Source organism: Microcaecilia unicolor, chromosome 5, assembly GCF_901765095.1.
Source record: "Microcaecilia unicolor chromosome 5, aMicUni1.1, whole genome shotgun sequence".
NCBI lineage: Eukaryota > Metazoa > Chordata > Amphibia > Gymnophiona > Siphonopidae > Microcaecilia > Microcaecilia unicolor.
In genome coordinates this window covers 36,220,555-36,233,647 of record NC_044035.1, presented here as the reverse complement: position 1 = coordinate 36,233,647, position 13,093 = coordinate 36,220,555, and the positions used below count along the sequence as shown (strand labels likewise).

The 13,093-nt window shown below is 43.8% G+C and overlaps 1 protein-coding gene across 1 annotated transcript in view; it reads left to right on the top strand.

Moving 5' to 3' along the window:
* The window catches only part of CFAP58 (cilia and flagella associated protein 58), a 462,734-nt gene that overhangs the window by 431,389 nt on the left and 18,252 nt on the right, over positions 1-13,093 (top strand). Inside the window, exon 17 of the mRNA XM_030202779.1 lies at positions 7,311-7,444. Coding sequence (XP_030058639.1) covers positions 7,311-7,444 — 134 coding nt within the window. The remainder of the gene's footprint in view (positions 1-7,310; positions 7,445-13,093) is intronic.

Sequence of the window (13,093 nt, the reverse complement as noted above, 5' to 3'; positions counted from 1 at the left end):
AAAAACACAAATTCTTTGGCTGTCACATAGTGATCAAGTACCACTTTCTTTAACTTTTAATTTTGAGGGTGTTACTTTACCTGTCTTAAATTCAGTTAGAAGCCTGCGTGTGATTTTGGATTCATCTTTATCTTTTAAATTACAGATTTCTGTGGTTATTAAAACTGTTTCCCCCCCCAAATCATGCTAATGATGCGAATTAAGAACTTATCAGAGAATTCTTTCTTGGTAATGCAAAGTTTTGTGCTACTGCATTTAGGGGTCCTTTTACTAAGCTGTGGTAAAAAGTGGCCTGCGGTATTGCAAGTGTATCTTTCGGCACGCGCTGGGCCCGTTTTTACCGCATCTTGGAAAAAGGACTTGCGATGCCGCAGGCCACGTTTCCAACAATCCCGAAGTGGTCAAGGAGTCTTATTAGTATATTATGGTTTACCATGTCGAATGCGCTCGACATGTTGAATTGGAGGAGAAGTATGCTTTTACCTATGGCTATTTCCTGTTTGAATTTGGCTAGGAGAGTGACTAGGACAGTTTCGGTACTATGGTTGGAGCGGAATCCTGATTGTGAGTCATCTTTGTTTACACCGGAGTCTGTAACGCCTCTCCGGTACTATGTAAGCCACTTTGAGCCTACAAATAGGTGGGAAAATGTGGGATATAAATGTAACAAATAAATAAATAAATAAATAAATGTAAGGCTGTGTTTACTAAGCCGTGCTATAGGCGTGCTAAAAATTAGCATGCACTAATGCTAGAGGCACTCATATATTCCTATCAGTGTCTCTAGTGTTAGTGCACGTTTAAAGTTAGTGCGCCTACAGCGCAGCTTCGTAAACAGGACCGATAATATTTAATAACCAGGTATGACTCATATCAAGCTAAAAATAAGCCTGTTATCCAGTAAATTAAGCCTGTAAATGGTTTAACAAGTACAATAAGGAAATTTAAGATCCATGCCATTGCAGTTTAATTAAGAAGTGAACAGCAATAAGAGCCATAAAGGCTCAGCTGAAAGAGTAAAATAATATAGTTGTGGGTAGTAAGGAAAAGCACATTTTTCTCAAGCATAACGCTCCCCTCACAGAAACCATTTATGTTAATAAACTGGCATAGAAATATACACGTAGGAAATATAACAGTAGTTAACTGAAGGTAGTGATGAGACTGAATTTTCCAACAGTCAAGGAGATGTGGAGGGGCATAATCGAACGAGAACGCCTATCTCCATGGGCGTCTATGTCCGAAAACGGGTGCGTGAAGAGGCGGGACAGACCGTATTATGGAAAAAATGGACGTTTTTCAGCTGGGCGTTTGTTTTTTTTAGCGATAATGGAAACTAAAAGCGCCCAGCTCAATAACGTCCTAATCCGAGCCATTTGGTCGTGGGAGGGGCGGTGGACTTCAGACAACGCTCCCACATGCATAGCTCCCTTACCACGGGTGCTGAGCCCGAAACCCCCCTCCCCCTCCCCCAAAACCCACTACCCACAAATGTACAACACTACCATAGCTCTTAGGGGTGATGGGGGCACCTACATGTGGGTAGAGTGGGTTTTGGAGGCCTCCCATTTACCAGCACAAGTGTTACAGGTGGGGGGGGGGGGGGGGAGGGTTGGGCCTGGGTCCACCTGGCTGAAGTGCACTGCGGTACTCACTAAAAGTGCTCCAGGGACCTGCATACACGCAGGCCTCTAGGACATGTTGCTGCTATATAACATTGGCACACCAGTTGACACCTGAAGACTAATCTCTCCGAAAACGTCCTTTATTGGAATAAGCACGCTTACTCACAGTTAACTGCAGATCAGAGGTTGTGCCCCACTGGCAATGAGTCTCCCTGGTACTGAGATGAGCAGTAGGTCCGAGCTGGCAGAATGGTGTACAATGCCCTCTTTCAGCCACATTCAAGGTAAGAACTAAGTTCTGTAACGTGGCTAACACGTGAAAGGGTTCTAAAACTGGCTTACAAAAATGGCCACTACCTCATGGACTACCGGAAACAAAACAGGGCACACTCTGACCCAGTAAGCAGAGGAGGGAAAAACACCATGGGAGTAGAGCCTACCAACTACCAACATCGTGAGCATTTGCCACAAGCTAGTGGAATCATGGAGCCCAATACCCTACACCCACCACAATGCATTGCTGATGTGACTCTGCAGTGCCCTTAACAGAAAAGGTATCACACTCACCCGAGAGCCACATCAGAACCAGGGAAAGGCTGTCACAGGATAGAACACATTCTGCTGTCATAGAGGTGGATACGGCATTTGAGGCTGGCATAGAGGCTGGAAAAAAAGTTTGTAAAGTGGGTTTTTTTTGGTGGGAGGGGGGGGTTAGTGACCACTGGGGGAGTCAGGGGATGTCATCCCCAATTCCCTCCAGTGGTCATCTGGTCAGTTGGGGCACTTTTTTGGGACCTGTTCGTGAAAAAAAAAGGGTCCAAAAAAAGTGGCCCAAAATCGTGGTAAAAACGCCTTTTTTTTTTCGATTATCAGCTAAAGACGCCCATCGCTCCTCGGCCGATAACCATGCCCCAGTTCCGCCTTCACCATGCCTCCAACATGCCCCCATCAACTTTACCCGTTTCCGCGACGGATTGCAGTTGGAAACGCCCAAAATCGTCTTTCGATTATACCGATTTGGGCGCCCACAGGAGAAAGACGCCCATCTCCCGATTTGGGTCGCAATATAGGCGTTTTTCTCTTTCGATTATAAGCTGGATTGTTATCCTTCCATACCATTAATTTATGTGTTGATCCAGATACATCTGAAGGGTCTCTGGAGAATCAAAGGTGCTCATAGAGTTATTTAGAGTAAAGATCATTCTGTTGGAATATTGCAACCCATATCTAGCACCTAATGCTCCGGTTTACTAAGCAGCGCTAGCGGTTGTCCATATTCTAGTGCCGACATGACCCATTTTGGGCCGTGTCGGCACTAGTGCACGGACAGCTGCTAGCATCTTTGTAAACAGACCCATAGGTCTTTTAGCTATGGGTGCAATTGTAAGAACCGCTTCCTTTTAAGAGCTGTGGAGATGAGCAAACAAAGCTAAATCTGACAATTTTATCTCATAATAAAGAAGGTTTGTTGTATAAACTTTAAAAAAAACCCTTAAAGGGGAGGTGACGAGAGTAGAACAACAGAGATGCATTGCTTTTACCATTGTTTTTTTTTTTTAACTCGGGAGGATACAGGACAGAGCCCAGACAAAGCCCAGCAACAATGATGTCATTTGTGAACATGAAAATCCTTCCTCCCTCTATGTTCAGTGTTGGACAAGTAGTGCTGATGATATATAGCATCTGACAAAGAACGAGCTATACTCCAGCTCCAGGTATAGTTATGAGGTAGATATTCAAAAGGATTCAGCTAGGTAGGAAAGCTCCTACCCAGTTACATCTAGCTGGCAGGCCCTAGAGCACATAGTCAGTGGCACCTACTACTACTACTACTACTATTTAGCATTTCTATAGCGCTACAAGGCATACGCAGCGCTGCACAAACATAGAAGAAAGACAGTCCCTGCTCAAAGAGCTTACAATCTAATAGACAAAAAATAAATAAAGTAAGTAAATCAAATCAATTAATGTGAACGGGAAGGAAGAGAGGAGGGTAGGTGGAGGCGAGTGGTTACAAGTGGTTACGAGTCAAAAGCACCTAACTGGCTAGTACCACTGAACGTGTGATCTGACCACTGTGGCACCATGCAGTTAGTGCCAGGGCAGTGTGGAGATGAAGTCAGGGTAAAGCCAGGAACTGGTTAACAGCAATTTCAGTCCACTTACCGGGTAAGTGCCCAGATAAAGATGGGGCAGCAAAACGTCCGTCGTAACTTATATTCGGGCTGTTATCCGGGCATCAGTCTGAATATCCATCAGCACCCAGGTAACTTCCAGCAGCTGCCCAGACCCGGATATTCAACGCCAGTGCCAGAATTAGACCTGGCGTTGAATATGAGGGTCAAATTCTCCCCTGGCAGTCAGTGTCTTTAAATTCACAGAGCACTGCAGGCTGAATATTGTGGCTGTGGTTTCTAACTGGCTACAGTTGTCCTAGAACGTCTTCAACTGTCTGAGACGTGGCAGATATCTGAAATGTTTACCCTTTAGCCTGGTTCGAGCAGAATGGCACGACCCTGCAAAAAATCATGCCTATTTCCCCAGAAACCGCTCCCTTCTAACCATGCATAAGTACATGGATGAGAAACCCATCCCATGAATATATCATTCGGGGCACAGCCTGAGATATGACTAAACCAGCTTTTAGCGAATATAGACTGGTGTCATGGAAGTCAGAGCAGCAGAAAGAAAAGAATAGATATCACCTGCAGAAGAGAACAAGAAATAACAGAGAACAAATGAAACTGCAGTAACTGAGAAAGAACAGAAGATAAATATCGACCACAGGGAGGAAGAAGGTGGTGAGGAGTCCCAAGAAAGGCTGCCTGGTATACTCCACATTCTTGGAACATTCTTCGATGAGACAAATGTATAACCTCTCATATTTTGGGGTTGGTAAAATTAATCATTAGTTGTGTTGGAATAATTATTTCAAGGAGAAGGTAATCCACCTAAGTGGATGAACGCTAACTCCCACGTAAATGTAACAGCATAAAAGGAGTGGGAAGTGGACCAATGACTCCAGGGAAATGGGATATAAGATTTCAAAGTACCACTTTATTCAGTGACTCGAGACAGAAACTGTGTTTCGGCCACAGGCCTGCCTCAGGAGTCTAAAACAATAAATAAAATGAATATTTAAAAACACTCCTCACCAGCCATTTAATAGGTGCAGTGCAGGTTTGGAGGGTCCCCCAAAGCCCCCTCCCCATGGCTACATCACTGGTCCCTCTTCACAAAAGTGGTGATAGGGAAGAAGCTGGAAACTACAGGCCGGTAAGCCTCACTTCGGGTATTGGAAAAGTAATGGAGGCGATGCTGAAGGAAAGGATAGTGAATTTCCTGGAAGCCAATAAGTTGCAAGATCCAAGACAACATGGTTTTATCAAAGGGAAATCGTGCCAAACGAATCTCATTGAATTCTTTGATTGGGTGACAGGAGAATTAAATCGGGGATGAGCTATGGACGTAATCTACTTAGATTTCAGCAAAGCTTTTGACACGGTTCCCCACAGGAGGCTCTTAAATAAACTGGATGGGCTGAAGATAGGACCCGAAGTGGTGAACTGGATTAGGAACTGGTTGACGGACAGATGCCAGAGGGTGGTGGTGAATGGAATTCGCTCGGAGGAGCGAAAGGTGAGTAGTGGAGTGCCTCAAGGATCGGTGCTGGGGCCGATTCTGTTCAATATATTTGTGAGTGACATTGCCGAAGAGTTAGAAGGTAAAGTTTGTCTATTTGCGGATGATACTAAGATCTGTAACAGAGTGGACACCCCGGAGGGAGTGGAAAACATGAAAAAGGACCTACGGAAGCTAGAAGAATGGTCTAAGGTTTGGCAATTAAAATTCAATGCGAAGAAATGCAAAGTGATGCACTTAGGGAGTAGAAATCCACGGGAGACGTATGTTTTAGGCTGGGAGAGTCTGATAGGTACGGACGGGGAGAGGGATCTTGGGGTGATAGTATCTGAGGATTTGAAGGCGACGAAACAGTGTGACAAGGCGGTGGCCCTAGCTAGAAGGTTGTTAGGCTGTATAGAGAGAGGTGTGACCAGCAGAAGAAAGGGGGTGTTGATGCCCCTGTATAAGTCGTTGGTGAGGCCCCACCTGGAGTATTGTGTTCAATTCTGGAGGCCGTATCTTGTTAAGGATGTAAAAAGAATTGAAGCGGTGCAAAGAAAAGCTACGAGAATGGTATGGGATTTGTGTTACAAGACGTATGAGGAGAGACTTGCGGACCTGAACATGTATACTCTGGAGGAAAGGAGAAACAGGGGTGATATGATACAGACGTTCAAATATTTGAAAGGTATTAATCTGCAAACTAACCTTTTCTGGAGATGCGAAGGCAGTAGAACGAGAGGGCATGAAATGAGATTGAAGGGGGCAGACTCAAGAAAAATGTCAGGACGTATTTTTTCACGGAGAGGGTAGTGGATGCTTGGAATGCCCTCCCGCGGGAGGTGGTGGAAACGAAAACGGTAACGGAATTCAAACATGAGTGGGATAAACATAAAGGAATCCTGCTCAGAAGGAATGGATCCTAAAGAGCTTAGACGAGATTGGGTGGCAAAGCCGGTGGCGGGAGACGGAGATGGTGCTGGGCAGACTTATACGGTCTGTGCCAAAGCCGGTGGTGGGAGGCGGGACTGGTGGTTTGGAGGCGGGGATAGTGCTGGGCAGACTTATACGGTCTGTGCCAGAACCGGTGGTGGGAGGCGGGGCTGGTGGTTGGGAGGCGGGGATAGTGCTGGGCAGACTTATATGGTCTGTGCCCTGAAAAGGACAGGTACAAATCAAAGTAGGGTATACACAAAAAGTAGCACATGTGAGTTTATCTTGTTGGGCAGACTGGATGGACCGTGCAGGTCTTTTTCTGCCGTCATCTACTATGTTACTATGTTAAATACATGCATATCTTACATAGCATGTTTTTTTTACAGGTGCATAGGCAGAGTTTGGGCAGAACAAGAATAGGACTCACCTTTACATATGTACCTTATAGAATATTGTGAGTTATGTGCGTATCTCTGGCATTGAGGTGGGGTCACTTACACAATCTCTAAGGCTGACATAAGTGCTCACACCTAAATTATAGACTCATATTTCAGCTCTTATGCTAATGTTCTATAAAAGAACATAGTCACCTACTTTCTTTTGTAGAATAAGCTCCCCTCAGGGGCAATTTTGTAAAAGGTTACCTGGGTATGAGGACAAAGTAGATGCCTGTTTTAGAAAGACACATATGCATCAATGTGTCTTTATAAAATGCTAGGGGTAAACCAGCAGAAATTGTGGTTAGATTGAAGTCATAGGCATTTACACATTGGGATGCCACTATCACCTTTCAATTGCTTTTGTCTTCTGATGTCACAAAACTTTTAGTAAATTCAAGTTGCATTGTATGCAGACTCCTGCAAGACTGTAAAAATAATTACGGAATGTATATTGAGTAACAAATGAGAATCACTTGGTGCCAGAAGGAAACCAAAGTCCCAAGGATAACAGTGCATGTGGATCTCTTTCAGGATGTTCTCAGTACCCTGGTTGAAGAGCATTAAACAAGATTTTCCACCATTTTGTATCTATGGGAAAAGACATTGTTTAATCAAGTCTATAGGGACCTTTTTTTCAAAAGGTTTTTTCATTTGCTCACTCACCACTGCAACTTTTCTTTGCCAGGCCTTATCCTCGGAATTGAATATGTATGAATCTCAGAGTCAGGAGTATAAATATGAAATCGAAAGGCTTGCTAATGAACTTCAAAATGTAAAGAAGAAATACCTTACCCAGAAGCGCAAAGAACAGCAGGCTAAGTATGAAATCTGACAATTTTATCTGATAATGAACGTTTGTTGTATAAACTTTAAAAACCCTGGCTTAATTCTCTATCTCCCCCTCCCCAACCCCCTACTTCAGCATTTAAATTTTGTCTGGCTGACAAGCTGACCAGACAAAATTTAGCCATGACCCAAGAGATGGCTTGGCAGGCATCCCTGTGGTATGGTTTGAGTTTAGATAGACAGCTCTGAATATCACATTGTCAGGCTAACTTTATCCACACAACTTTGGCCATACTGGAGAGCGGTCCTAAAGTTAGTTGGCTAGCTTCATTCAGTAAACTTTATCCAGGTACATTCAACGCTGATTTAGATAAAGATATCTAGTTAGCTGTAGCACTTGCTATGGCACTAAATATTAGCCTCTTGGTGTTTTTGATGCTTACTGCTTGCTATCTTGTTGGTTTTAGAAGAGCCTGCTTTCCTCCATGGCCTACTGTTGGGTTGTGCACTGCTATGCAGAAGAGTAAGGTTCGATTCCAAAGTTTGATTTCTGCAACAGTGACACCTATTGGTCAGATCCAGGGTGCACGCTCACTGGGATTCATATAAAGCTAGGATCTATAGTTCCTGAATTGTCACTGAAATGGTTGGGCTAGAATGGAGTGGGCAGGGGAGGGCTAAAAAAAAGAGGGAGGGCGGAGCATTGGAAATCTATGAATGAAAGTATAGGGCACCACAGCCTCAGCAGAGGCCAGGCCCAATTGGAAGTCTAAAGGAGCAGGAAGAAACGGATACATTTAAAATGTAACATGCTTTGAGAATCATTTGATGGTAAGGCATTAAGTAAGAATCAATTTATTATTATTATTATTTTGGCTCAAAGGCTTTATTCGTACTAAGCAATCTGTTACAAATTAATAATCACTAGTAGTCTGATTTATCTTATCGCTGAGGCATCCCACGGTAAGATTCAAATGTGCGCGTGCTACCCACACGCTAAAAAATATTTTTAATTTTTTCACCGAGGGGACGTGTCTGGGGAGGCAGAGAGTGGATGCATCTATTCAATTCAGTTAGCGTATTAGCATTGTTGCAAAATAACTGATTAGCACAGGATTAGTGCATGAGCCCTTACCGCCTACAAAATAGGCGACGTTAAGGGCCCATGTGCTAATGGCCCTTACTGCAGAACTAAAAATGACCTTAATGCATAGGAAAGACCCGCAGAAGGGCATACTAAGGCCACCTTTTAGCGCTGAATTGTAAAAGGACCCCTAAGTTTTTCTGAGAACAAGGATGATACAGAGTCTTCGCATATGGGTAGCATCATCTGATGGAGCCCAGAACAAAGCTGTTTACTCATAGCTAAACTCCAGCAGATACAGAATGCAGCGGCTTGACTAATCTTCCGGATTAAGAATATGATTGGCTCCCTTTTAAAAGCTCAAATTATTTTAAAAATTGCTTTTATTGTTTTTCATATATTACATATTTCACTGGACTAATTAATTCAACTTTTGTCTCAATCATCTTTTGCTTCAACTTTGGTATACAGTACATTTCTATTAACATATCCTAATGTTAAGAACATAAGAATATATGAACATAGGAATAGCCATACTGGGTCAGACCAATGGTCCATCTAGCCCAGTATCCTACATCCAACAGTGGCCAATCCAGGTCACAAATACCTGACAGAAACCCAAATAGTAGCAACATTCTATGCTACGAATCCCAGGGCAAGCAGTGGCTTCCCCGTGTCTATCTTAATAGCAGACTATGGACTTTTCCTCACTTTTTAAAAACCCATATATGCTAGCTGCTGATATCACATCCTCTGGCAATGAGTTGCAGAGTTTAACTATTCATTGAGTGAAAAAATATGTTCTCCTATTTGTTTTAAAAGTATTTCCATGTAACTTCATTGAGTGTCCCCTGGTCTTTGTACTTTTGAAAGAGTAAGCAATCGATTCACTTTTACTTGCTCTAAACCACTGAGGATTTTGTAGACCACAATCATACCTTCCTTTAGCCGTCTCTTTTCCAAGCTGAAGAACCCTAACCTCTTTAGCCTTTCCTCATACAAGAGGAGTTCCATTTCCTTTATCATTTGGCTACTCTTCTTTGAACCTTTTCTAATTCCGCTATATCTTATTCAAGATACGGAAACCAGAATTTACTCAAGGTGAGATTGCACCATGGATCAATATAGAGGCATTATAGTATTCTTGGTTTTACTGACCATCTCTTTCCTAATAATTCCTAGTATCCTGTTTGCTATTTTGGCCACCGCCACACTCTTGGCAGAAGATTTCAGCGTATTGTCTACAATGACACCTAGATCTTTCTCTTGGATACTGACTCCCAAGGTGGACCCTAGCATCAGGTAACTGTGATTTGGATTATTCTTCCCAATGTGCATCACTTTGAATTTGTCCTCATTAAATTTCATTTGCCATTTGGATTGCAGGTCTTTCAATTTCCTAAAGTCTTCCTGCAATTTTTCACAGTCCACGTATGTTTTAACAACTTTGAATAGTTTTGTGTCATCTACAAATTTAATCACCTCACTTGTTGTTCCAATTTCTGGATAATTTATAAATATGTAAAATGGCACCGGTCCCAGTACAGATCCCTGTGGCACTCCACTATTCACCCTTCTCCATTGTGGAAAATGGCCATTTAACCCTATCCTCTATTTTCTGTCCAATAACCAATTCCTAATCCACAACAGAATATTGCCTCCTATCCCATGGCTCTTTCATTTCTCAGGAGTCTCTCATGAGGTGCTTTGTCAAAAGCTTTCTGAACAACTAGATACACTACATCAACCGACTCCCCTTTATCAACATGTTTATTCATGCCTTCAAAGAAATAAAGCAAATTGGTGAGGCAAGACTTCCCTTGGCTGAATCCATGCTGACACTGTCCCATTAAACTAAGTTTGTCGATGTGTTCCATTATTTTTTATAATAGTTTCCATTATTTTGCCTGGCTTACCAGTCTTTAATTTCCCAGATCACCCCAAGACCTTTTTTTAAAAATCGGCATTACGTTAGCCACCCTCTAGTCTTCGGTTACTATAGACAATTTTAACAACAGGTTACAGATCACTAACAGCAGATCGTCAATTTCATGTTTGCGTTCTTTCAGTACCCTGAGGTGTTTACCATCCGGTCTGGGTGATTTATCATTCTTTAACTTGTCAATTTGGCTCAGTATGTCTTCCAGGTTCACCAAGATTTCTTTCAGTTCCTCCACATCATCATCCTTGAAAACCATTTCTGGTACAGGTAGATCTCGTATATCTTCTTCCTGCAAGACTGAAACAAACAATTCATTCAGGTTCTCCGCTATGGCCTCTTTTATAAAGACATATAGGTGCCTATGGTGGAATTCTATTACTGGGCCCATTCTATAATGAAATCTAGACCCCTAGGTTCTTTTATAGAATACAAGCATAACCTGGTATCAATGCACCTAACATTTAGGTACCTGCAGTCACTCCAGGCCATATAGCTGGTGTAAGTCCTGGAGCATAACATAGTAGATGACAGCAGAAAAAAGACCTGCACGGTCCATCCAGTCTGCCCAAGAAGACAACTCATGTGTGCTACTTTTTGTGTATACCCTACTTTGATTTGTACCTGTGCTCTTCAGGGCACAGACCGTATAAATCTGCCCAGCACTATCCCCGCCTCCCAACCACCAGCCCCGCCTCCCAACCACCGGCTCTGGCACAGACCGTATAAGTCTGCCCAGCACTATCCCTGCCTCCCAACCTCCAGTCCTGCCTCCCAACTCCGGCTCTGGCACAGACCGTATAAGCAGGGGCATAGCCAGACACCCAATTTTGGGTGGGCCTGGGCCCAAGATGGGTGGGCAGAAGAACCTTGCCCCGTCCCAAAGGTGATTTGGTCTCTCCTCTTGCCTGCATGTGGGGCCAGTGCGAGCAGTATGTATGTCACTGCTCACTGCAGGCAAAGATCTGCTACTTACAAGGTATGCAGGAGGGACAGTTGTTGGGAGTTTTCGGTTGGTGGGGCTTGGGGATCCCTGCCAGCCACATCATAGGTATGCTGCTACTGGGTGGGCCTGAACCCAAAGTGGGTGGGCCTGGGCCCACCCAAGCCCACCCTTGGCTACGCCACTGCGTATAAGTCTGCCCAGCACTATCCCTGCCTCCCACCACCGGCTCTGGCACAGACCGTATAAGTCTGCCCAGCACTATCCCCGCCTCCCAACCTCTAGCCCCGCCTCCCACCACTGGCTCTGCTATCCAATCTTGGTTAAGCTCCTGAGGATCCATTCCTTCTGAACAGGATTCCTTTATGTTTATCCCACGCATGTTTGAATTCCGTTACCGGAAAGCATATAACTGAGAGTTTTCTTTAAGTTATATGCGTAAGTGGGAGCCCTGCATGCCCATGCTGTGCCCCTCTGAATGCTCCCCTTGCAAATACTCCCTTTGTAAATTTAGTAGGTATTTGCAAAATATCATTTATACATGGTTATATGCACAAATATGCATGTATATATTATTTTTCTAAACATCTACATGCATAACAAATGTGTAAATGTGGGTGCTTAGTTTATTCTTGTGTCTTTATAAAATACCACCATAAAACCTGCTGAAATCAAAGCTACGATGTAGCAATGTACATTTACACTAGTTTGGGAGCAGGAGTAGATTCATGTGGATCAAGTATGCTTGTAGGTGTGTGCTTTGTAACCTATTCAAATACTTCAAGAGTCTGCCCATGATCTTCCCAAACTTCTCCTGTGAAAACATCCATACCCGGGTCACATGCAAGTATGTGTCTTCTTGATATAGCACCTACTTGTATGTGTAGGGTAGTTTTATTAGAGGTCCTTTATGCGTGTATATAGGCATAAATAAGCCTTTATTAAATTACCCCATAATGGCGTCTCTGAATGCAGCAGCTGTGACCAGATGAATAGGATGTTAGACCAGCCTGGATCTCATGGAACAACATCTTTTCCGGAGATGGGAAGGCGGTAGAACGAGAGGACATGAAATGAGATTGAAGGGGGGCAGACTCAAAAAAGATGTCAGGAAGTATTTCTTCACGGAGAGGGTGGTGGATGCTTGGAATGTCCTCCCGCGGGAAGTGGTGGAGATGAAAACGGTAACGGAATTCAAACATGCGTGGGATATGCATAAAGGAATCCTATGCAGTAGGAATGGATCCTCAGAAGCTTAGCCGAAATTGGGTGGCAGAGCAGGTGGGGGAAGAGAGGTTGGTGATTGGGAGGCGAGGATAGTGGAGGGCAGACTTATACGGTCTGTGTCAGAGCCAGTGATGGGAGGCGGGACTGGTGGTTGGGAGGCGGGAAATACTGCTGGGCAGACTTGTACGGTCTGTGCCCTGAAAAAGGCAGGTACAAATCAAGGTAGGGTATACACATATGAGTTTATCTTGTTGGGCAGACTGGATGGACCATGCAGGTCTTTTTCTGCCGTCATCTACTATGTTACTATGTAGATAATTCTGATCCTGCCCCATAGGCATCAGAGGTATCAATATGAAAGGGCTCAGGAGCTACACCAGTTATATCGGGAAAGCATTGATCATCATCGAAGTTGGGCAGCGGTGAGAGTTGAGAGGGCAAACCATCTTCTTAAAGGTGAAAGATTCTGCTGCACTGACACAGGCATCA